The sequence below is a fragment of the Dipodomys merriami genome, unplaced genomic scaffold (assembly GCF_024711535.1).
Source record: "Dipodomys merriami isolate MVZ:Mamm:240054 unplaced genomic scaffold, mDipMer1.0.p SCAF_2, whole genome shotgun sequence".
NCBI lineage: Eukaryota > Metazoa > Chordata > Mammalia > Rodentia > Heteromyidae > Dipodomys > Dipodomys merriami.
In genome coordinates this window covers 82,990,679-83,017,485 of record NW_027203381.1, presented here as the reverse complement: position 1 = coordinate 83,017,485, position 26,807 = coordinate 82,990,679, and the positions used below count along the sequence as shown (strand labels likewise).

Here is a 26,807-nt window from a genome sequence, read left to right as displayed (position 1 = left end):
AGCTAGACCAAACCAATTCAGATGAAAAAACAAACAACAGTAATGACTAAAACCTTAAACACACAGCAACACAAAGTTTTATGTACGTAATTATAAAGTATAATAAAACCTAGAGAAAGTTTTATGTAGGGAATAAGAGCAAAATGAAACCTAAAGAACTCAATCAAAATCTAGAATGTGATGTTTGAAGAGGAAGCATTGTATGGTTAAAACTTGATCCAGGTGTCTATTTTGATGTAGTTCTTTTTAATTTTTTATTATTTGATACAGCTCTTATTAGCAAAACTACCAGGCAACATCCAGGATCAAATTGAAAAATAACAATGTCAGATACAGAAGTCTGAACAGCTCAATAACTCATTGATTTTTAGTTTCACTCCATATTACAAAATTCTATTTATATTTCATTTTTCACAGTCTAGTGTCTTCAAATTATTATGAAAGCCTACTAATTCTTTATGGAGCTAAATAAAGTAAGTAAAATTTAAACTTACCAAGGACAACAATGTTACACACAGAGAGAAAGAAAAGTTTTACAGAACAGAAACTATGATTAAATTTCAGAGTATGACTATTGGGTTGTTAGGATGTAATATAGGAATACGAGGAGAGTGGAAGCATTGGTACATCTTTGTAAGAATATGACACTACATCATACCTGAAGAGATAACAGAATGTCAACAGTGGCCATTAAAGGTATTGATAACCTTAATGTTTAAGAAGTTCTTTCAATCCTGAGGATGCAACTTTAAGTGTAACTTTAATAAACAAATCTGGCCCTTGAAGCTGATCTGAAGTTACACGATCATGTTTTCAAATTATTAGATTAGAGGACTGATGATCCTCTCTTGAGCAAAGGACAGACAGAAAAACAAGACTTTTTCAACACCATTCAAGTTATTCATCATGTTTCTACATCCTTATTCCTCTTAAGACTGGTCTACCTCATTTGCCCCCCAGAATGGAATATAACACTTACTGGCTTTTTCCTGGATTCACTCATGGCTATAGTGGTAGTGAAATACTGGAGAACAAATTTATAATTCACAGTCTTCCCAGCACCAGATTCTCCCCTGTGGTTTGAATTTCAATGATACAGTTAACTAATTCTTATGATCAATTTAATGAAAGTTAAGTAAGTACATCAAACCCTACTCTTTTCTTGGAAAAAGACATAGCAATCATTGCAAAAGACAGTTGTGCTTTAAGCTTCCTCTTTGCCTTTGTTAACCAGGAAATTTTTAACATAGGCATACCCAGTGGCGAATTCTTAGACTCATCTCCTAAAGCATCATCAGATAAGACCTGCTTTTATCTGTATAAAACTTTACAAATTGAAAAAAAAAACTTTACAAATTAGTCTTGACCTGCTACTAAAGGCTGAACTCTACCATCCAGTTCTATGATTCTAAGGCCTTTGATCACTCAGGGAGAACACAAGCCAATGGAGAACCAATCCATAAGATAGAATCAACCTTGCAAATGAAGGCCAAGGATGTACATACTTGATTATTGGGTATCAGCCACCTGTTGAAAGTCACCTGCTCTACCAATGTTCTTTCCATCAACATTAATTTCCAATAGAGGTACCATTGAAGCTCTTTTCTTCTTTGCTTTTCACCATCTTTTCTTTCTCCTCAAAGCTTACTTAATATCTAAAGAAAGTAATTAATATTACTACAACACAATCTTCCCAAATCTGAAACAGAATGGCCTCTACATTTCTTTTGCCAGAAATAAATCCTTGGTCTTTTTCATTTGGCTTTTAGGTTCTATGTTTAATCAGCAATCCCAAATGTCTGCAGGCCAAAAAGAAAATTTAAGGCAAACACTTACGTGAAAAGTAAGGACTGATTCTCTCGGTCTACAAAGAAAAAAATAGCTAGAATGTTAGATATTTATGTATTAGTATGAGTATTCAAAATTTCCTTATCTATAGCTTGAATTTAGATACAAGGGAAAGGAATTGTTTTATTTACAGTTACTAAAATATTCCCTTTAGATAGCACAGGATAAAATAGATTTCTCTATGTGCATCATGAGAACATATATATTTATCTGTCATTAAAACATATAAATCTCTATATAAATGGTAACTAAACGTTGTGACTTTTTCCTTTTTAAGCCTTTTAAATAATTATTATACAATAATAGCTATAGAATAACTTCTTTGGGTCAAACAATATAGCAGATATTTTGTGAAAGCAAAAGCCAGTAGTTACAGAAGGCTTACTCTGGACCAGCCACCAGCCCAGCACTGTAAATACATTATTTTTCTCAGAAGTATGAGTTAATTGTCTCAACAACCCTGCACAATTTGGCTCACATTTTATGCAAAAGGAAATGGGGGGTTTGAGATTAGCTGATTGTGAAGGCCATGCTCAGCTCAGAGTATCTAAGTATATCTCACTGGCATTGAGAAAATGTAGATCATATCTTTTTTACTCTTCATTTTCTAGGGCAGTTCCTTACTGTGAAGCATCTCCTGAAAGGCATTTTCAGCAACAGCAAAGATGTGGGGCGGAACCTCGGATGGCCTCTTCCCTTTATAGGCAGCCACAATGTCTTTTTGATACACAGGAAGCCACTTGTAAGGGTTTATGGTCACACAGAAGATACCTGAATACGTCTAAAGAAATATAAGAAAATATTCTAGTTGTCAGCTGGAGCTCATCAAGTAACATTCTAGTGAATATTTACAACAGAACACAAAAGAGGAGAGCTTTTCAATTCTTTAAAGAAGGGACCTTTAACTAGGAGAGAAAACCAGGTCTAACCACCTCCAGACTGGGGATTACCCTCCTTTCCTGAGAGATCTGCTGTCTACCAATAGTCCTAGTTTACATAGCTTTAGAAGAAAATGACACAGAAGAGCAGGTCTCAAGGAATTTTTGGTAGCTAGTCATCAATAATTTGAGGCCATAAGGGAATTTTTACCTAAGATTAGAGAATTGTCATTCAGAACATTAAAGAGAATAAATAGTTCAGTGCATGCCTCTCCATCATTGAAGTGGTTGAGTTGTGGCTCTCCAAATGATGTTTCTTTGTGCCTTTTTTATTTGTTTGTTTGTAGTACTGAGGACCCAAGTGCTAACTACTTGAGCTATGCCACCAAAACCTTTGCTTTTAGTTGGTTTTTCGGGTGGGGTCTTGAGTTATCTTTTTCTGGGCTGGCCTCAATCCATAATGCCTTCAGAGTACTTGGGAATAAAGAATGTTACTACCGTGCCTGGCTTGATAACTCTTGTCAAACCTAGCCTCTAGTAATGATCCTTCTGTCTCCACAAGTGACATGTTTAGATCCTAATGCTCAGAGATAGTGAATGTTTTATTATTTGGGGGAACTAAAGTCTCTTCAGATGTAATAAAATGAAAGGTCTGAAGATGACCCCTTAACTTTCCTCAACAGGAAAAGCTTGGCACAGATGTATGTGCTTGCCATCCCAGATATAATGGGAAACATAGCCAGGAAGATGAAGTAGTATACTTGACCAGGAAGAAAATGAGACACTATCTTAAAAGCAACAAAACCAAATATGGCTAGGGGTTTGGGTTAAGTGAAAGAGTACCTGTATAGTAAGTAAGAAGCCCTGGTTTCAAACTCCAGTTCTAAGAAGGAAAAGCATGACAGAAACCTAGTATGTCTTGAAGGAGCTCATTATTTAATGGTGAAGATGATGCAGAAACTCCCTGATAATCAAGATTCAATGGATATCACAAACACAGCAATACTTTGGGGCCTCTGCTTATTTTCTTTTGTAATACTGTAATGTCTGTTTTTTAATACTGAAATCTCTGCCTTGCAAGGTGCTTAAGAATTGCATATCTATCTCTCTTCAGGTATGTATATATGAGCACATAAATGTGTACTTGTGTGCAAATACAAACTTGACCTGTTTTCTCCTACCTTTTCACAAAACTGAAACAAAAGAAACATCTGAAATATATTTTCCACTAGGAAACAATAACTTTAAGGAATCAAGAACCTTAACTAACAAGTAACAGAGCTAGCATTTGAACACTGGTCTATCAAGTTCCAAGTTTCCTGTTTTTTTATTTAGCATAGCAACGTGTGTGAAGGGACATGAATACTGACAAATGAGATTAGGGAAATTCAAAGGTAAGTCTCCCCTATAAATGTTCCTCAAAGACTGTTTCTATGTAAGTATGCCGCCATTGAATGTAAGATTTCACATAAGAGAGGTTGGAACATTACAAAACATGAGTGCTAGCATGGTGCTTTTCCAGTAAACCAGCTATACACACATAGATCATCCAGTGTTCATAGCGTCTCTTCAGGGTGTGCAGCATAGATGCCTCATTGAGGGGAGCCAGCATTGCCAAGTCCTCAATCACATCAAACTTTTCAGGATTTGTCTTCTGAATTTTGTCCTCTTTGACACTCAGACACTGCAAAAAGGAAGAAAATTAATCAATTCTCTCCCTATGCTTATTTTTTATCCATGCACTGGAAATAATATTCAAAGTCAGAAAGGGATGCTTTCTTAGGGAATAGGGCCAGAATAAATTAAGCCACTTTTCCTGGAAGAAACAGATGTTTCTCCTACCAAAGCCCTCTTTTGGCCAGGAGCTTAAGGAAACTTAATATTTTTTGCTACATCAAAGCCAAAGAGGTGGGACTGCCAGAGGCCTTGTGGCCCCAAGTTTTGGATCTTGGATGTCTTTCAAAGGCCCATGAGTTAGAGGACTGGATTCCAGAATGGTGCTATTAAGACACACAGAACCTGATCTCTAACAGATAAATCCTATTAAAAGACTTTGCAAAGTCTTTAAATGCTTAGTGAAATACGGATGAAGGGGACTGTAGGGCTCAGCAGCTTCCAGATTCTCTTTTGTCTTCGGGCTACGAGAAATGTGGGTTTTTCTCTGCTATGTGATACTACAATTATAACTGAGTTGCTTTCCACAAGCCCCATAACAATAGATCCAACAAATACTGAACTGGAACCTCTAAATGTGAACCAAAATAAATCTTTTCATTAGGTTGATTATGTCAGATACTTGTGGTGACATGAAGTTGAGTAACACAGTGCCAATCTCCCACTACAATAAGTGTATGATGCCAGACTTGGATTGTTAGTCTGCTGTAAGCTAATATTTATCCATAATTACTTGCTTATATTTCCTTTGGAATAGGAATGTTCATTCTATCTTGGAAGTATGTAACTTTTTTTTGTTTTGTTTTGGGTTTGGTTTAACAAGGATTCACAGCTGGAAAGGGTTCATTTGGAGTCTCAGATGAGACTTTGGACTTGGATATTTGAATAATATTGGAAGCTATTTGAAGCTATTATATTAAATTAGTGAAAATGTTTCATAATACAGACATGGGTTTTGTGGACCATGGACAAAAATGTTATGGCTTGAAATATGACTTATGTCCTCCAATGGTTTGTATGTTGAAATGTTGACTGCTTCCCTCCAGTATGGAAATGTGAAGTATGGAATAATACACAGGTGTAGCCTATTATTGAGATAGTGTTTAGGTCATTGTGGGTACTGCATTCAGGTGGAGTTTGGGGATTGTTTTTGGAACCTATTAAAACAGACACTTTAAAGAGTCAAAGTTAATGTTATATAAATGTCCTCTCAATAGTTTTTTTTTAAGTTGGGAAGGATTTAGAATGTAGTTTAGTAGTGCAGTATTTGCCTAGCACATGTAAGATGCTTGGTTCAATTTCTGGTGCTACAAGATAAAAGGAAAGATCTCAGCCTCCTGAGTATCTAGGATTACTGTGAGAGTTACCAGCACAAGACTACTCTACCATTTTATGGTCCAGTACTTGTCCTAATTAATCTTCTCTTTCCATGATCATAGGTAACCTCCTTCTATTACTGAAATTCAAGGCCTTTTCCAAATCTGTAATCACTTCCTCTAGGATTTCATATAACCAGACATTGCTCCCATTTCTTGCATCTAGAGAAAATGCTATTTTATTCAAATCATATCTCTGTCTTGATCTTACAAACACAGCTTGATAGACATGTTTATAAGTCATAGTCACTCAAAATGGCACCTTTAAAATAAAGAACTCAAAACTTATGAAAGTGGAAATGACTGAGTTCTAGAGCCAATGATATTTGCTACTGCAATTATTTGGCTTTGGTTATTGAGTATTATTCATTAAATCTTGGAGGGTAAGTGGAGGAACATCCTTAAGGTGACTCATGCCTATATTCCTAGCTACATAAGAAGCTGAGATTTAAGGACTGTAGTTCCAATCCAGCGCAGGCAGGAAAGTCTGAGACTCTTATCTCCAATTAACCACTGAAAACTGGAAGTGGAGCTATGGTTCAAAGTGGTACAGCACTAGCCGTGAGCCAAAAAAAGTTCACTCACAGAGCACATGCCCTGAGTTCAAGCCCCATGACTAACAACAACAAAAAAATGGTGAGAGAAGTGGTATGTAGGGAATGGATGAGTGAGAATGTTAAGAAGGCCAAGACATATCATTGTATTCTAAAGCTGTTTTGTTAAATGGAAACTTCTTTCCACAACTAAAGATAATTTTTAAAAAATTTAAAAATAAGTGTCAGTCATATCTCCTAGTGTGTTTAATGAAAATATTAGAAAAAATACATTTAATGATTTAATTAAACAGGTAACATAAACATTCTCAAGTGAAATAAGGATTCCATTACCTTTCCATCTCTAGTCTCTACAATTAGTTTTCCATCAGCTTCACTCCCTTTAACCTCAGCCTCAATATAAGCATATTTCTCATCAGGAATCCAGCATTTCTTCTCCTCTAAAGAGAAAATATGGATTATAACATAGAAATATCCATTGGGTGCTTTCATATGATGGATATAATCTCATATCTGAAAAGTCTGCTTGTCGACTTGGAGTCACCATCACAGAAAGTTACAATACTTCAACCTCCATTGCCCAGAGAGATGAACAACATTTGATGAGATTCATCTTTTGGCTGTAGGAACATTTTTTTTTTAACTCAGGGTCTGGGCACTGTCCCTAAGCTTCTTTGTGCTCAAGGCTAGTGCTCTACCACTTGAGTCACAGTATCACTTTTAGCTTTTTCTGAGTGGTTGATTGGAGATAAGAGTCTCACCGACTTTTCTGCCCTGACTGGCTTGAAATGGCTATTCTCAAGTGTTAGCCTCCTGTGTAGCTAGGACTACAGGCATGCACCACTGGCACCTGGCTACAGGAGCATTTTTATAAGAAATATTGCTTTAAAAATAGTAATTTAAATTTCTATATTTTTAAGTAACTATTTATAGTGTTGAATCTACTGAATGAATCATCCAATTATCTCTAATGCTTTGACCCATTTTGATTTCCCCCCCTCCCCAGCACCACAATTATAATCTTGTCTTTTGTTATCTAACTACCTGGGCTAAGCCTCTGCAGGACCAGCTCTGACCTCAGGGATTGCTCTGCTATTGTATTTGATTTGATAGATTATAAGTCGTAATTCTAAAATCCAATCACATTAATGGAATCCAATGACTGAAACTGGGAATAGAACCAGGACTGAGTTAGTCTGTGAAGGACTTCCATGACTGGTTTGAATTCTAATTGGTCCTATTAAAGTCTAGGGTTGACTAAAAATTCTGTGTACTAGGACAACAGCCAGTTTTTATGGGAATTATTAAATAATTTGGAATTAAGGAACATAGGTCACCTGGTACAAACTCACACTGTGATATGACTTCTAAATCTCTATTAAACTCACAGAGACTGGCTATGCAGCACAAGCATGCAATTAAGTTTGGGGTGGGGTGAGAGGGGAGTATCATTTACTTAATAGTTTAATGTAGAGTTTGACCATTTGCTTGAGGCTAAGTCTTTGTTAACCTTTGCCCTTGCCTCTAATTACCAAGAAATTTTGGATCACAGTGAGCAAGTCTCCCAATTAATTATCTATGCTTTCCTGTGAGCTGAGTGACCCCACTGACCCAGAGATGGCCAGAGTGCCAAATTCCAATTTTTAAAACATCTGAACTGAGCCAGAAACAAATTATCTTTCTCCAGACTTCTCAGTTCTTCTTCTTTCTTTATTCTCACATTGTTCAACCTCATGTCTAGTCCATGAGATAGAGGGCACTATGAATATTTCAGAATAGTGATTTTTGGAGGAGAATCCTTGTCTGAAGGCCATGTAAGCAAGGTCCAAGCCTGGACTGCCTCCCAGCCAGCTTCTTCTTTCTTGAAAACTTCATTTCTAGCCTGAACACTCTGAGCTCCTTAACAATTAAGTCAGAACTTTATAGAGACCAATTGTACCCCAAACCAATAAGTTAGGCTCCAAGTTAGTTGCCACCTTAAAGCAATAAATTGTGGCCAGCAACTACTTTATGTGTCTTACCATCAAAGTCCGTGGCTGATAGCAGAAGCAAGTCAGCCTCACTTCTTCTGAGGAAAGTTGCAGCTTCTCCAAACTCTGGTAGATCCATTCTTAAAAAAAAAAAAAAAAAGACCCAATGTAAAAGGATATGTTTGACAGGGTAGGTTCACTCTGAAAAACAAAGGCACAGGTGGAATGAATTGAGGTATGAGTCCTTAAAGAGAGAGACCAATCACAATAGACCAATAATGGGTCATTTTAATTTGTCTGTGCTCTTTCTTTCTTCTTGTCATGTGCCATGGTTATGCCAAAACTGGAGTTAAGATCATCTGGCTCTGATAAATCCAAGTTACCACTAGCACTGGAAGGCACAATGCTTAGGGCCAGCAGTGCTTTCAGGGACCTATGAAGATGTAACAAGCTCTTCAAAATCAGGAGAAAAAAAATAAACTATTAATGATATATAATAATGGTGGCCTAAAATTGTATTTATCTTGAAACCAATATGATTCTAAAATAAAATTTTTACTAATGTTTTGTGGAGGAAGCCCAAAATGCTTAGGGCTGGTAAAAGTCAAAACATGACCATGAGTCACAGAGTTCCGAGCTGGGCAGGTGGCCCAAGGAACTAGACAGAAATGTCAAGTTGTAGACACGAAGTCCCTTGATAGAACTGGAAGAGTGACTTAGAGGTATTTTGATGCTCCCAGCATACAGATTGATCATCATCGTCAGAAGAAGAGGACATCAAGAGAACTTGTTCAGATCGATGTTCAACACTGGAGTATAAAGTAATAAAATGTGAGAATTCTTATAGAGATGAGAGTGAATGGAGAATATAGTTTACAAAAATGCACAAATAGGCATGTAGGCAGGTGTCAAAGGCATGAGTGAGGAACTTGAGGCTGAAAGTGAGAAGCTAGTTGTGAGGTGAAGGGAGTAGAGCAAGTGTGAGTAAAGGATTTCATTTGCTCATTACCTTGCTCATGCAATTGTAACCCCTCTGTACAGTATTTCTACAATAAAAGAAGAATAAAAGATTTCATTTGCTCATGCAAGTATTGGAAAGACTGTGTTTCCAGGCATATAAGTAAGGCTAAATTCAATGAACACATACATACTCTACCCCAAATACTTTATAGAATTGTCTTTAACTTTCCTACTTTACATTTGCTAACATGGAGGAGGAGAAATGGACATGATTACAAGTGAAAGATCATTCTACTTTTTTTTTAAAAAAAGGGCTTTCTGTACACTCAAATAGGCAAGACAAATATTTGCAGTCCCATTTATAGATGAGAAGGGAGAGAGCAAATAAAATTTGTTTAGCTCAGCTCCTTCCTATACTTGAACTAAAAGTACTCTGCTGTGTCTACTCCAGAGTCAACTGTGATCACTTTCTTCCTTGTATATGATTAACAATGAAGTAGCCAATTAGCTAAAGTATTGATTGCAATTAATCTAATGTTTTCATCATGGTATCTTGGTATGGGGACTCAGTGATACGATGTGTACCACTGAGTTTAAAGGGGCATATACAGAACACAATCCCTAAAGTGGAGAAGAGGAAAGATCTTCCATAGAAGCAACACAAAGATGGCTGAATGACACCTGACTGAAGATGAGGATCTCTTCCTCCTCCTTTACCTTCCCCTTACATTCATTAGTACCCCAGATCCTACTGACATCTAAATCTCTTCCATTTCAAGTCATATTATAACTTGATTGAATAACACATTTCATAGTCCAATATAGTTGATGCATTTAAAAAGAAAATATTCAAAAGAATTTTAAAAATTCACCTTGCAGGCAAAGTATACAGCATGAAGGTATATATATATATATATATATATATATATATATATATATATATATATATACATACGCAGGATAGATTAAAAATAGATGAACAACAATCTGTAGTAGTTCTTTGAGGAAAAAATGATCTATATTTTGAGAGGGAATTATATTTTGATGTATTAGATCAACATGAATTTCTATATATTTTATGTATTTAAGAAGCAGAAGCAGCTGTCTGGATATTCCCAGAATTCCTCACTTATAAATAGACATTGAGGAGTTTGGTTTACTAATGTATTCTATAATCATCAGGTTCATGGCAGCATTTAGAACTGGGATAACTATATACTCTATCATCTAATTGGAATTTTTTTCATACTGAGAGTGAAAGGAACTGCTAATAATAATTAAACCAGGACATCAGACATAATGTGACACTTTCTTATAGACACACATTGATATTCCACTTGTAAGCGAACTGGTGACTGGCAATCACTATTTATACACTGACAGTGAGGCTACTCTTTTCCATAACCACAAAACTCAGATTCCTTGTGCCCTTGATTCACAGAGCATTTAGTCAGCATCAAGATTATCAAAACTTCTGTCTCAGAAAAAGGTATAATAGAATCATTGCATTGCATCATTCTGTTTGTGGTTCTATCTGCAGCTCATCTTGTTCTCCTCTACAGTTCATCATTTCAGGGACTTATAAACCACCAGTCTTTTGTGTGCACTGACATCATTCAATTTCCAGGTGCATTTAGTAGCCCAGTTAACAAAGAAAAGGCATATAGTGGAAAGTTCTTACATGGAATGGGTAATTGTGTATGAGATTCTCAGCTTGGCCTAGAGTTAGTCAAAATCTAGCTAGCCTTGTTAGGAAATAAGTTAGTACCTCTCAGTTGCATCATGTTATCAGCCTGGATGAACTGAAGAAACTGGAAACAGAGGCATATCCCAAAACTTGGAAGGTTTAATGACCAAAAAAGGGACAGTTATGGAAACCAATAACAAGTTGCTTCGTTTACATTCAGTATAGCTTCTGTAGTTATTTTAAGAATACAATCTATTTTTGTATAGTAATTATTTTTATGCTAGTTATATTTTTGTGTTAACTCATCTGCCTCAAGTACTCTGTAAACACCTTTAAAAATGCTCATTATTATTCAGTAGGCCCAGGGTGTAGAATAATAGATTGAATATTCTTTTGTCTTTGGATTTGGTGAGGGTAAGAATTCCTTTGTCTTAAATTATGGTTGTAGTGTTGGACAATTTGAAGCAATAAACCACTCCCTGGGAAAGGCTGGGGCTAGTAACATAGGTCAGAATGAAGAAGCCCAGATGGGGACTGTAAAGTGAAGAAAAGAGACAAGTCTGTTTGGCCACAACTCCTAACATGCTGTTTGGAACAGAAACTTCAGATAAGGTTATATTTTTGTCAACAGAAGGGTCTTTTGCTCATAGTTTTCTTTCACAGACTCCTCTCTTTTATCATGGCCTGGTATGCCAATAAAAATGTCTTCTCCTTGACCTTCCTACATAAAACATTGGGAGTCATCCCTGATTCTACCTTTTCTTTTTTATTTTTATGTCCAAGACTGGGACTTGAAATTGATAGCTGACATTTTCACTTATTGGTAGTGCTCTACCAATTGAGCCATAACTCCAACCTCTAATTTTACCTTGTGTCTTAGGGCTACATTCAATTAATCATTAAGTTCTATTGTTTCTATAATTCTTATATACTTTTAGTGGGCATAGTTTAGATAACCTGCTGTGCCTACACTTTTCTCTGAAAAATGCCTGGCTAAACCACAAGTGTGAGCTGTAAGTAACCATGTCTGTAATGTGACATGATGTCTTGGCTCAGTGGAGTAGATCGGGCTTTAATATCTGAGCCAAACTGCGACAAACAGAATATTTTCTGGAATATAGCCTTAAGACTTAGATGTCACTCTGAAACTGGGGTCTTTGCTTGATTGGAGTAATGCAAAATTGAGAGTTGAGGCTTGCCATTATGATACGATCACATGGTGCTACATACTTGTTATGACACCAAAAGAGCCATAGAGAAAGGATAAAAAGTAGCACTAAAACACCAAGGAAAGAGAGAAATGCTTATGTTTAAAAGCATTCCAGGTAACAGAACTTCCTGAGATTTGGATCTAATTTCTGTCCTGTGTTTCTTAAAAAAAAAAAAAAAAACACTCAATAAACTTCCAGTCAAGTTTGATTTTGCCTCCAACTCTTGAGTGAGTTTCTACCATTTCCCATCAAAACATCTTTAATACAGATTGTCCCAGTCTTTGTCATAACACAGCTTCTAATTTTGTCTCCTAAAATGATATGAAGATTGCATATATGTCAGAACATCTGTGTATAATCCAATTTCCATGTTGACTTCTACCATTCAACAAGCATTTGTGTGATCTTTGATTGCTGTGCTAAATGTTTAGGAGGGTAGCTTTGCTTTCTAAATTGTTTGGTGAATCTTACATCTGCAAAACCATAATATAAGCGGTACTATAATACTACTTGTATTATGCTTATATAGTGACTGTATACAGGCACTTCTTTAAGAAAATGGCTTCATCTGTGTTCTTTGTGGTAACTGAATACCACAATTAGATGATTTACAAAGAGGGATTTATTTAACTTACAGTTATGGAGGCTGTGAATCCAAGAGCATGGGGGCAGTAATTACCAGCATCTGCTGAAGGCTACACTGAGTGATTTTGAAATGGCAAAGGATACCTTCATCATAAGACAGAACATGCATGCCAAACCCCAACTGCATAACAAAACCACTCTTGACAATCCATTAATCTATGAATGGATCAATTCTTGAGGACAATTGTCTCATACAGGTTTTCCAAATAGTAACAAATGAATTTGGAAATTTAGTTTACAGCAGAGGAACTCCTGATGATATGCTCAAACCTTAGCAAGAAATAACAAGGAAAATTGCAAAATTGTACCTATACATGGGATTTAGGTGAACCTAGGAATCACATGCTTTCATGGTATCCTTGTGGGAGGTCCTCACACTGCTGGACACAATAAATTTATCTCTTTTGAGTCATTAAAAAAATAAAACTGACAGTGCAAGTTTATTAGAAAGCAAAAATATAGACCTTCCATGGAGGCAGACTCTACCATTATCACTTTTAATCAGAGCTGGACAATAAATTTGTAGCGGTAAAGTTGCAGACCTTTACAGAATGTTGACATTTTGTGCCTTAACTATAAGCATAAATTCAATTAAGACCTATTAATTGCTAAAAGTTAATTTCATGAGCAATCCAACAATTTTCATGTTTGTTTTTTATCATAATTGATTAGATTCACTTGAGTTCTTTTTCCAAGTAGGCTATTATGTGTGTTTACTTTCAAATAATTCTAGAGCTAGGCAGCCATGTTGCAAGTAATAAGAAATATATTAATATTCTTCTGCATAAACAAAAACTAAGTAAGCATCTCTTGACAAAAACCTCTTTCATTGTTAAAATTGAAGACATATTGCCTGAAAATGAGAATGGATTTATCCAGATGTCAACAGAGAAAGAGGAGAATTACCAAGCACTTAAATGATTACATACAAGTTGGAACATATGTCTCAAGGCAGTAATGAACCACATTGAGTTACAAGGCTCAGTGCACAGCACAGATCTGGGGAATGCTGCAAGATGCTCTTAATTAGGGACTCTACTAGATAGATTATGGTAATGTCTCTTAATAGTTATGCTGCTGGGATAATCCTGTTATGGTTCTTCACTCACAAAGGTTTTATTAGATAGAAAAACCCCAAGTAAATAATCTTCATGCACAAAATTTACCACCCCTTCCACTCATTTATAATACCTAAATTTTATGTATGTAAGTATGTATGTGTGTATGTATGTGTGTATGCATGTATGTGTATATGCATGTATGTATGTATTTATATGTAGTCTGGCTCTATATAAAGACAGATGCCTTAAGCTGGTTTATCATCTTAAGAGAGGAATGTAAACATGCTTAGTTGAATTACAAATCAAGAATGTTGCACAAATTATCCATGACTTCAAGTTTTCCTTTATAAACACCTAAATGTCTAACTGAACCCTGTTGTGTTTAGTATTAGATCTTTAGGCAGTAATGTTCTGCCCTTCCACCCATTCTGAGTGCTCCAACCACTGGGATTTGGATTTTTTCTTCCATTGCTCCTTAGAAACTATTTTTCTAATGATGTGCTAAAGACAATTCCTGGTGAATATTCAGCCCCTCTTCACTCACTCTGCAGTATCTGGCATGCTATCACTCCTTTTGGGATTCTTAATTTTTGCTCTTTTTTGGGTTCATTTACTAATGTCTCCAAAAGCTCATGTTTTGCAAACCTGGCTCCCAATTGGTGGCATTACTGAGAGATGATTTTATATTCAGTGGATCAGTCCATTCATATATTCAGAGTTAAATGGCCTTTTAGGACCTGTAGCCTTTTTCTCTCCCCTCCCTTCCTCTCCCTTTCGTCCCTTCCCATCCCTTGCCCTCTCCTCTTCTCTCCTCTCCTCTTCCCTTCTCTCCTTTCATCTCCCTTCCTCTCCTCCCCCCTTACCTTCCTTCCTTTTACCCTTCTGTCCCCACCCCTCCCTTTTCTTGTCCCTCTCTCTCTACCCTACTCTACCTGCTAACCTCCACTTTCAGTTGAAACCAAGTGAACAGCATTGGCCCCTCATAGGCCCACCCATCAGGCACTAAGAACTCTAAAACTATGAACCCAAAATAAATCTTATTTCCTTCCTTAAATTGTTTTCAGCAGGGGCTGAGAATGTGGCTTAATGGTAGAGTGCTTGCCTAGCACTCATGAGGCCCTAGGTTCAATTCCTTGGTACCACATAAACAAAAACAAATAAATAAATAATTTTAGAAAAATTGCTTTCATCAAACTGTTTCTTCACAGAGATTAAAAGCTATCTATACAGCCATTCAAGGCTCTTTGTAATAGAAGCTGTGGATATCAGCTCTTTTTTCTACTGGTTCCCCCCTTTCTTGCCTCTGCCTGATCTTCTGTCCTATGTAGAGATTCTCATCTCCCAGTCTCCCCTCAAGATCCTAGGGTGTTGCTCTGAGCTATTTACTATTTATGCAGTGAAAAATTTCAGATTAAATTCTGGCATGCACTCATTTTTAAAAACATGTTCCCTTAGGATCTGTGGATTAAAAGAAGAATAAGATTTCAGTACGTTCTCAAGCAAGAACTGGATGACAGAGATGTAAGTAATTACACTCATATTTGGTAAATATTGAGTTAAAATAAGGTACAGGGTAGTACAGAAAAGCATAGACATCTTATATATGTTCCTATTTTAACAAGGCCAGTTAAGTGATATCTGTAAAATCAGTACCAATATAAATTAATCAAAGCAAATGTTAGTTATAAATATGAATGTTTATATACATGGGGCACTAGGTAAAGTGTTTTATACATAATTTTTTAATTTCTCAGTGACACAAGGAAGATAATAATCTTTATTACATAAAAACATAGAAAAATGGAAAGCCCACTATCGTTTTTCCTAGTTTTGAATCCAGATTGGGCTAGAAATAAGTCTGCAGTAGGGAACTTTGTTCCTTTTGTCTCCTTTCTATCCATTACTTTTCTATCTGAGGAATTTTAGGGTTCTGCTATTTAAATATCTTTCTAAAACACCCACATTTCTCCATTGCCCTCCATTGCAGATATTCTAAGGAAGGCTATCACATTTTTTCTTATGCCTTAGTGCTTTACTGTCTTAATTGTCTTAGAGAGCAGCCAATCCAGAGTGAGGTTATAAACAGAAGAACATGACTGGATCAGTACTTAAAACCTAACCACATTTTTATGTTAACAAAGTATATACCATATTTATCTATCTACCTTTTCTCCCTATAGTATCTCTTGTGCTCTGTCATTCCTAGGCTATCTGGCTGTCACTACCAATAGACTTTAATAATACTCCTGATCTCTGGGTGTTCAAACATGATGACCTCTGCCTGGAATGCTCAGCCCTATATCTTTATCTCTGGATGACTTTAATCATCCTTTGTGTATCTCTTTTTTTTTCTTTGTGTATCTCTTAATCAAATTTTCCTACAGAAAGGTATTCTCCAACTTAATTCTCCCGATAGATGCATTCTTAAATCTCTTTACTACTTGTTACATAACCTTTATTTCATAATAATATTTAACTCTTTATATAGGAATGGGGACACACATATATACAAATTACCTCAGGATCAAACATGTATCTGCTTCATTTAGAATGAATTTCAATCTTTTATGCAGAATAGGCCTTAATAAATAGCAAATTAATAAATGAGCAAATAACACTCAGCAGTCTGACTTTTGAGCTCATAATATTGTACTCCATGGGGCTGGGATGGTGGCTCAGTGGTAGAGTGCTTGCCTTGCATGCATGAGGCCCTGGGTTCGATTCCTCAACACCACATAAGCAAAAAGAAAAAAGCCGGGAGTGGCGCTGTGGCTCAAGTGGTAGAGCGCTAGCCTTGAGCTGAAGAGCTGAGGGACAGCGCCCAGGCCCAGAGTTCAAGCCCCAGACCGAACCCCCCCCAAAAAATATTGTACTCCTAGCTGAGTCAGATGCTTTTGGTTACAAAAGAATCTAACCAAGATACAGCATGTACTTTTCAACAACAAGTCCTTAGTTAAAACTTATATCACTACCACAATCTACAGCATGGTTCAAATAAACATAATGTTAAAGATCAAGTACTTGATTACATCAAGAAAACTAAATAAATACAAGTGCTCAGATCAAGAATTGTAAATAAATATATATATATTTATATTTATACATGCACACACACACATATATATATACATATATATGTATCAAGAATCATGAATTCTGAGAATGTAGACATGGCTCAAATAGCAGAGCATTGTCTAGCACAATGCTCTGATCACAATGTGATCAACCACAATAGCGCAAGAGAAAATGAAAGAAGTGGAAAAGGAGGAGGAGCAAGTTGAGGAGGAGGAAGATGATGAGAAGGAGGAGAAGGAAATATGTATTATCCCTAGATTTTCATTGTTTGTTTTTTTTTAAGTAGTTATACAAAGAGGATAAAATTCCATGAGTTAGGGTATGAGTACAATGCTTCTTGATAACATTATTCCTTCCATTGTTCTCCCCAATTTACCCCCTTAGTTAAATTTTTACATAATGCACATTGAATATAAAACCTGCATTCACTCACCCTTTCTTCCACCATTCCTGTGCCCCTACTCATAGCACTCCTCCCCAAACTGCTTGCACTCAATCTGCCTCCCAAAGTACTGGGATTTTAGGTATGTACCACAAAGCTCAGATTTAGCCAAATTTTTTTAATCCATGAAATTTTAGAAATAAAATCTGTTTAATACCAACTAGCTCAGTGTCTCATTTATAGGTGGATATAACAAGAACAAATGAATGATCCACCAGAATTCACTAAATCTGTAAACAGTGGAGTCATGTTGAAAGTTTGGACAGTCTTTACCCAAGTTTAAGAAACAAATAGTGAGCCCGGCATTGGTGGCTCACACCTGTAATCCTAGCTACTCAGGAGGCTGAGATCTCAGGATCATGGTTCAAAGCCAGCCTGGTCAGGAAAGTCTGTGAGACTTATTTCCAATTAACCACCAGAAAACCGGGAGTGGTGCAGTGGCTCAAGTGGTAGAGTTCTCGCCTTGAGCTGAAGAACTCAGGAACAGCACCCAGGCCCACACTTCAAGCCCCATGACTGACTCTCCCAAAACAAACCATCAAACAAATAGTGATGCTAGCATCTAGGAAAAGGAACTAAAAAAGAAAAGTTAAATTGAGATTTCATGTCTGTGTTTAGGAATTGAAGCCAAATATACTTTCCCACAAAATAGGAAATGCAAGCTGGAATAGAACCCTGATGTAATGATATTCCTAAGGATAGTGAACCATTATCTGCGTGATAGAGCAACATCTAGTTCATAACTGCTGGGTTTATTATTCAGCATAAATATAAATTAAGTCTAGTAGTTGTAAAAGGTCACATATTCTTTAAGTACATGATTTTATTTGTATAACAAAACTCTATTTCCTCACCAGATAATAATTATATAGATTTTAACTATGTACAGCAGCAAGTAACAACTTCACAAATACTCAAAGTTATACTTGAGTAAAACTAGAATATTGTGTATTCCAGTTCAGTTAAATTCACAAACACTTTTTAAAATATCCACAAACTACCAAGAATTACAAAAATTCTTCAAATACCGGAATTATTAAGATCTGATTTCTGTTTTCATGATTATGCTAGTCTAATACAGGATAAAACTAGTCAATAAGTAAATTTCAGTTAATATTCATTGATGAGCCTCAAGAGCAATTGTTCAATGCTAGAAATACATTGTCTTAAAAATGTCTTTTATTGCATGTAATGAATTATAATGATTATAATGTTGTTAAAATAGTGAACCATCTTTCCTACCTTCTATTCAATGTGTTCGCAAGAGAAGAGAGAGAAAACCTGGAGAGAGAGAAAGCAAGCAGTGAGCAGACCAATGCGAACTCAAGACTTTATACACTTTTGCTAAGGTCAATGATGACAAGCTCAGTCAATTTTGCCATTGTTTCTAAATTTGTCTGCTGATTTTGGAGAAGTTGAACCCATGGATCTTGATTTGGCACCCAAAATGTCTCTTAGGCAAGAGTGTTGAGAAGCCAGAGAACAACTCTACTTCTATAACTCAAATCCACATTCTAATTTCACTCATTGCCTTAATGCTCACTGCATAATAAGATCAGACAGCATTAGTAAGAGAAGCAGTGATGTCGCCTATGGTGGCATCAATTTGGGAAGCTTAGCCTGAAGTACTCCTTTTCCCAGTGATTTTCAGCAGTTCAGAGTCTCAACATTTCCCATATTGTAATAAAAATAGCTAATAATAGTTATCTACTATTTATCAATGCCATTCTAGAAATGCGAGAAAGGTATATTTACTATGCTATGTTCCAAACACATATGAAACAGGTGAGCTCATTTAATAAAGTCTTAAGACATTTAACATTACTATTAATATTAATGGTATTAATATTCCCATGATAGAAATGTGAAAATGAAGGCAGATTCAATCCGTTAAGGTTTATTTATTTTTGCAGTAGTAGGGATTGAATTCCCAGTTCAATGAAGTCTTACATATTAGGCAAATACTCTATCCCTGGGCTACATCTTCATCCCTTTTTAAATTTTAAGAGATGGCTTAACTGGTTTGCCAGGCTTGGCTTTGAACTTGGGATCTCCCTGCCTTAACCTCCTGAGTAGCTGGGATTACAAATCTATACTACAATGTATATTGGCTAAGCAAGCAATTTCTGGAAGACACGAATCTACAGCATTGGGTTTTAAGCTATTTTTGTAACCATTGTGATATATAGTTATTAGCTTAGAATCCTGATAGCATTCTTTGAATCCTCTCAATAAATAAATATTTTTTTAAAAAAACCATTGGCTTCCCAAGGAAATGCATTGCTATTTGCCAATGCCAATATCTAGAAACTTGTTTCTCTGAGTCTTTTGGTGAAGCAATTAGTTTATTACTATAAAAGAAGAAACTAGCCAGTCAAGGCTCTTGACTTGAAGATGCTTACAGAATTTGAAAACCTTTTGTAAAACCTGAAAATGTCTTTTTGCAGTAAAGAACTTTCAGAACTAATTTTTAATACCACTCTTTGGGAAATTAATATTAAAAAGTAAAACTGTACAGTTAAACTTGTGATACTGAATTTTAGGGAAATAGAGATTGGGAAGGAAAAGATCGTGCAAAAAGTTAGACATCACAACTTAATAAAAAAAAAAAAAGCTGGATGTTGTAGTATGAGCCTGTCATCTCAGCTACATGAGAGGCATAAGTCAGAGGATCATGGCATACCCCCCTGAGCAAAAACACAAGATTTTATCTCAAAAATAATCAAAGGGGAGGAGGCTCTCTCAAGTAATAAGTTACCTGCTTAAGCAATTGTAAGGCACTAAATTCAAAACCCAGAACCACATACACACACACACACACACACACACACAGTCCTCTGGACAATACCTAACAAAATCACTTCTTACTAATGACAAGCCAGTTCTGAATTGACCATTCCTTTAAAACAATGAATTTGCTGTTTCTCATTAGAGAAAAAGAGTAGATAATAGAGGAACACTGATGCTGAAGCCTCTTCTAAGCAGTGCAGACAACAGAATGGGCTAATAATAAATGATGAAGCAAAACAACATGATTATAACTAATCAGTCATACTGAAATGAGCCAATGTGGCAGTCTAATCGAAATGCTATTTCTTACTTCTTACGGGAAGGTGATTTAATTAGAATGGGTAAATTGACAACAGTAACCTCACAGAAATCCCAGGGAACACGAGATGAACAGAAGAAACATCATCCTGTCTGGCTGTTGATTAGTAGGAGATAGGTATTAAAGCCCTCCATTTAGCCTTTGGGAGACCATAAGTCATGTTCATATGCATTTAGAGACTGAAATAAAGGGTGTATTGTTGTGTTTGGACAGTTTAGAGTTAATTCAGATCAAACAGGACACTTGAACTTGTATTTCAATGTCCTGTAAGAATTCACAATGCAGAGGAAACTAACCAGACTGGTTTTCAGAGGGATTTAACTTGGAACAAATGAGAGGCAGTTGTTACAAACATAAGCCAGTTTCCATTTCTGACTGAGTAAGAGAGATCCACCAGGAGACTGAGGGCAAGTTGTGGGGAGACAAGTGGGGGTGTTCGTAGTGACAGTAGAGCTGAGTGTTGTGGTTTTCTGGGGTGGAGAGAGGAGGGAAGTCTCATGAAAATGCTGATTCCGTAAGAGGCAGATATTGCTTACTTAGTGTTTAGGAGTTACCAAAACAAGACATTAGATCTAGAGACTCAATATTGTCCTATAATCCCAACAGTACAATCCCTGGATTGAACAGAGTTGGGATATAAATGGCGGCCCTGAATATCAAGTAACATCTTTAGAAGCTCAAGTTAGAACTAAGTTCTGTCAATAGTTACTACACTGAAATGGTCAAGTCCCATACATTACTGAAAACAATAAACGTAAATGTTCCCAACACAGAAGTAATAAATCGTTACATTTAAAATGTAATTGATCAAAACTAGGCATATTTCATGTCTGCAATTCAGGAACTCAGGAGGCTGAGAGTCTGAGACCACCCTGGACTAAAACAGTGAATTTTAGAATATCCTGGGATACAAATAAACGAAAACAAAAATCAAACACACAAAACAGAGATGTAGAACCTCATTGTAATTACTGCTTGGAACCATGGGACCTCATTGTAATTACTGTGTAAAAGGAAATGTGCAGTGTCAAATAGAGATACTACTGAATCATCTGAAGACTAAAAAAATTGTATGCTCCCTTAAAATATACTTTGTAACAGCTATTTGTTCCTGATTCTAACCTAGATAAAAAGAAACAAAGCAAAACAAACAAAAACTAAAACAAAACACGATGTAGTCGGGCACCGGTTGCTCAACATTTGTAATCCTAGCTACTCAGGAGGCTGAGATCTGAGGATCATGGTTCAAAGTCTGCCCAGGCAGGAATGCCCATAAGACTCTGATCTTCAATTAACCACCAGAAAACCGGAAGTGGAGCTGAGGGTCAAAGCAGTGAAGCACTAGCCTTGAGCAAAAGAATTCAGGGACAATACCAAGGCAGAGTTCAAGCCCTATGACTGACTCCTCTTACTCCCCCCCACCCAAAAAAAGTTAGAACAGCTTCAAGAGAAAAGGAAGGAAAAAGACTATTTTCCATGCAAATTTGTCACCAATTTGTAAAGTAGGAAAGACAAGACTTTCCAGTCCTCACTTTCATGGTACCCATCTTTGTCTCTTCCAAATTTTATTAATGTGCTTTGAAGATAAAAACATTTGTGAGAAGATTTGATGTGTGGACATGAAGTGTTGGTTGCATATTTGTTGCAAGTAGCACCATATACTTCTGAGAATTATTAAAGATATTCATAGTATTTAAATGAACCATAAAACAGTATCTATAGTACACTTAGGAATTATATACAAAAAAGAATTATATGCATAAAAAGTTTCAAAGTAGTTTTTCTGTGGATAATAGGATTATGAATTCCATTTGTGCGTGTGTGTGTGTGTGTGTGTGTGTGTGTGTGTGTGTGTGTGTGTGTGTGTGTGTGTGTGTGTGTTACTGGAGATTGACAAGGAGGAGCATGACCCAACCTCAGCCCTTTTTATTTTGCTTTTTAAACAAGTTGAAAACAACTTTAAGTTGCCCAGACTGCCCTTGAATTTGCAATACTCCTGCCCAATTTCCAGAGTATCCAGGATTAGTGGCGCTGTGGCTCAAGTGGTAGAGTGCTTGCCTTGAGCTGAAGAGACAGTGTCCAGGCCCAGAGTTCAAGCCCTCCAACTGACAAAATAAATAAATAAATAAATAAGAGGAGAGTATCCAGGATTATTGTTACATACTACTGTACCCAGGAGAATATGGATTTTTCAAACAATTTGTATCTCTGTATTTTCTATTGTTTTCATAATGAACATGTATTTTACATAAGATATTGGTAAGTATTTCTGGGTATAAAATAATGGTTAGAATTAAGTAGGTGGCTATAAGCATAAATAAGACACAGATAAGTTTACATATAAAATAATTAAAAACAAACTCTAAAACTTGAATTGTTTGTTCTCTTGCCACACCCTGTAATCGAGTTACATTTTTTTTTATCTTTCCACTCACATTATCCACTCATTTTTACCCACCCCAGTTAACATTTTATTTTTTGGTACTTAGTACTTTTCTAAGTACTTACATATGCCAGGCAAGTGCATTATCACTGAGCTAGCTCTACAAACCCCATTTAAGGATTTAAAATGCACCATTAACTATTTTCGTACATATTTACCAGCTTATGAAAATACACAACATATCACACATTAGTGTGGATTAACAAACTGGGATTTTATATGCATTTATGTCTTTTTTCTTACTTACTAATACTTCATTGAAACCTTTCTAAACCAAGCTACAATGATTATGTATTAGCTATGGTGTCCCATATTATCCCATAATTTATTCAACCAGTTGTTGAAGTTCCCATTTCTTTTTTTTTTTGTCGGTCATAGGAGTTGAACTTTGGGCTTGGGCACTGTCCTAGCCCTCTTCAGCTCAAGGCGAGCGCTCTACCGCTTGAGCCACAGCGCCACTGCCGGTTTTCAAGTAGTTTATTGGAGATCAGAGTCTCACGGACTTTCCTGCCCAGGCTGGCTTTGAACCATGATTCTCAGATCTGTCTCCTGAGTAGCTAGGATTACAGGCGTGAGCCACCGGCACCCGGCAAAGTTCCCATTTTTTGTTTGATTTGTTAAGCAGTTATGAAAGTTTTTGCAGACTACATCCTTGTATACTTGCCTTTTCTCATGAGCTTTACTTGGGACACATTCAAAGAATGTCAAAGAAAATATGCATTTATGATTTTCATAGATGCTGCCAGACTATGTTCCAGAAAAGCAGTAAAAATAATTTCACTAGTCATGCATGTAAATGCTCTTATTCTTTCTTTAGTCAGTAAAAAAACATTCTCATTTTCATTCTTTTTAACTTTTGAGGACCCAGTAGTAAAATCTTATGTTGCCTTAATTTTCTTCTTAAAATTTGAGCATCTTAGTTCAAAGTGCTTCATGCCTGTAATCTTAGCTACTACAGAGGCTGAGTCTGAAGATCATGATTCAAAGCCATCCAGGGCAGAAAAGTCCAAGAGACTCTTGTCTCCAAATAATCAGAACAAAAATAACAACATAAATAAAAGCTGGACTCTCTGTGGCTCAAATGGGAGTGTCAGACGAGCAAAAAGCCTCAAAACTGGCACGCGTACTCACACACACACACACACAAATTTTTGAGCATCTGTTCAAATGTTTATCAGCTGTTTATATTGGTTCTTAATCTGAGTTGTCTGAATTGCCTGTTTACTATAAGGATATTTGCTTTTCTCTTCAAATGTAATTATTCTTTGCATATTTACATACCAATTCCATGTTTATCATTAGTATTAACTTACCATTTATCTCCCATATTTTGGTAACATTTGCTTTATATCTTGTTATAGCTAATTATATCTTTTCTTTTTATAACTGAATTTTTTTCATCAGGTTTTGGAGGATTATATATTATACTTAGTCAGTGTTTCTTGATAGTTCCAGTATTAGTTGCCAAGGGGATCAACAACAAATTTGCTATTTTCAAATGGACAAGTTAAGAACTGAAAAATCCAAAATAACAATGACTTAAACAGTACAGAACTTTATTTTTATGAGGTCTGGAAGGAGCAAATCCAGGGCTTTTATGTATATCCTGGTATAAAGGATCAGGTGTCGTCTATCTGATCATCTGCCATTCATGGCACCCCATTCTCTAGATTAAGTTATGATTCAAATTCTCTTAGCCAGCCATGTTCATGCACAATCAGGAACAGAGAAAGGTAAAAGAAACCATGCCTCGTTTAACAGTATTTTTCCCCAGAAAATTTTCATAATTTGCATTTATATTGCATTTATGATAACTTAATGGTGTAGCTTCAACGGATGTTTGTCACCCTGGCCAACAGAAACACTCCCAATTCCAGGGAATCTTGCACCTAGCTAAAAATTGAGGAAATAGAAACTGCATAAAATTTATATTGTGTTGCTTCCAAATAATTAGTTGGAAAAAAAAATTTTTTTTTTGGTCATGGGGCCTGAACTCTGGGCCTGGGCACTGTGCCTCAGCTCTTCAGCTCAAGTCTAGCACCCTACCACTTGAGCCATAGCACCACTTCCAGCTCTTTACTGCTTATGTAGTGCTGAGGAATCAAACCCAGGGCCTCATGCATGTGAGACAAGCACTCTACCATTGAGCTAACTTCTCAGCCCTAGCTAAGATATTTTGAGTCTAGTGATTTTTAAGGAAAATGTAACTTTTTATAAAAACTGATACTACTAAAGAGATAAATGGAGTCACTTTTGATACTTTTTTTCCCCCCTAGAGCTTGTTTATTTCTAAAGTCCCTCTTCCAATAGAAACACTTCCCTATTATCATTTTCTGCTATAGCCAGGCAGGCACAGATGTCTTAACAGATGATGCCTACTTGCTTGGAAAATTGATATCAACCTAATATTAATAAACAGCACCAATGCACACACCAATCCACTGCTCAGATTCATCAATCATTTACTTGCCATGCCTGATCACCTGAACAACTGGGATGCATCTTTCTGACCTGGAAAATGATCAACAAAATAATCTACTGGGGGAAGGGAAACTCTTTTCACCTAGAAGGATTAATGTTGGGTAGTTTTCAATGTGTGGCTTGGTTTAAGGAATAGCTTTTAAAACACTCTCATGGCTAGCATATTTTGAAGAAGGTTATATACTAAAAATGAATGTAATAAATTCTATTTTTAATAGGTAAAGATGGAGAGAAACAGGTGGTATGGCTTATAATGAATGTGGGTTATTATGGGGTTTTCTAGACCTTAAAGATGAATTTGAAAAGAAATTTCATCAATGTCAGCTGTAAATTAAAAATACTTTTTAAAGTAGGTCAGGTCTGTCTAATTTTGAGCTATTAAAATAGTTTGTAATTAGAATTAAGGGTCTAATTTAGGCAAGCAAGCTTCTTTCAATATTACTCCTTGATCATGTCTATTAGTAACTAAGAGTAAGGATAAATCTAGTTCTGAACTACTCATAATTCCAACATCTCAAGACTCATGGGTCTGTAATTCAAGAAGACATCTTCCCTCATGACTGAAACTTAACACTAGTGTGCAAAATGACCCAATAAAGCTAGACTCTTATGCAGTGGTGCTTCAATAAACTAACTCTCCAGGAAACACTTTATTTCATTAATAAAGTGAATTTATGCCAAGTACTTTCTAATTTTAACTCATGTAAATCAGAGATTCTTGATTTTACAGCTGTGAAGAATATACACTATGTAAAACTTCTATTTGTCTTCATTAAACAAGAGGATAAAGTTCTCAAGTCAGAAATTTATTTTCCCTGTTATAAGATTCCTGTTATTGAATAAGTGGGATTTTAATTTTATTTTTATTATTTTTATGCTTGAAGAACTACTTGGTTCTCCACCTCTCTCTCTGCCTAAACCCAGGAATTGTTTCATCTCTAGCAGCCTGTCAAGATTCTGGAGTCAGAGTTCTGCTTTCAGATAGGAGAGCAAGATGGGGTTTTCACCATGTTGAGCTCACTGGGGACCTGACACTGGCCAGTCAGGAGTAGATACTCTGCAATCCCTTTTTTGTATGAAAAACCTAAATGGAAATTTTGGAAGGGACTCATTGCTTTTCCTTTATTCAGTTCTCACCTACCCTGGGCCAGAGAAAGGCAAGGGTGAGATGCGAGTTTCTGTCCAGTTCAAAAATAAAAGAAGTTGGGGCATCAGGCAAACATGCTTAAAAACTATCCCTTGTCAACCTCTTAGCTTCAGTCATTTGGCCACTCCAGATGAAATGTGACAAAATCCTTTTTAAATGTCTTTTTCTAACATAGGGCCCTTGGTTCACGGTTCTGTCAGAATACTTCTAGCCTTAACAGGATTAACTGGGTATTCCACAACTTAC

General features: G+C 36.3%; 1 protein-coding gene across 1 annotated transcript in view; it reads right to left on the bottom strand.

The window, feature by feature from the left end:
- Positions 1-8,451, bottom strand: part of Myh15 (myosin heavy chain 15) — a 112,979-nt gene extending 104,528 nt beyond the window's left edge. The window contains exons 1-6 of the mRNA XM_070028726.1: positions 8,338-8,451; positions 6,664-6,762; positions 4,267-4,410; positions 2,473-2,629; positions 1,837-1,864; positions 980-1,073 (exon numbers count right to left, since the gene is read on the bottom strand). Of these exons, the coding sequence (XP_069884827.1) occupies positions 980-1,073; positions 1,837-1,864; positions 2,473-2,629; positions 4,267-4,410; positions 6,664-6,762; positions 8,338-8,439 (624 nt within the window). The 5' untranslated portion in view covers positions 8,440-8,451. The remainder of the gene's footprint in view (positions 1-979; positions 1,074-1,836; positions 1,865-2,472; positions 2,630-4,266; positions 4,411-6,663; positions 6,763-8,337) is intronic.
- Between the last annotated feature and the right edge of the window lie 18,356 nt (positions 8,452-26,807).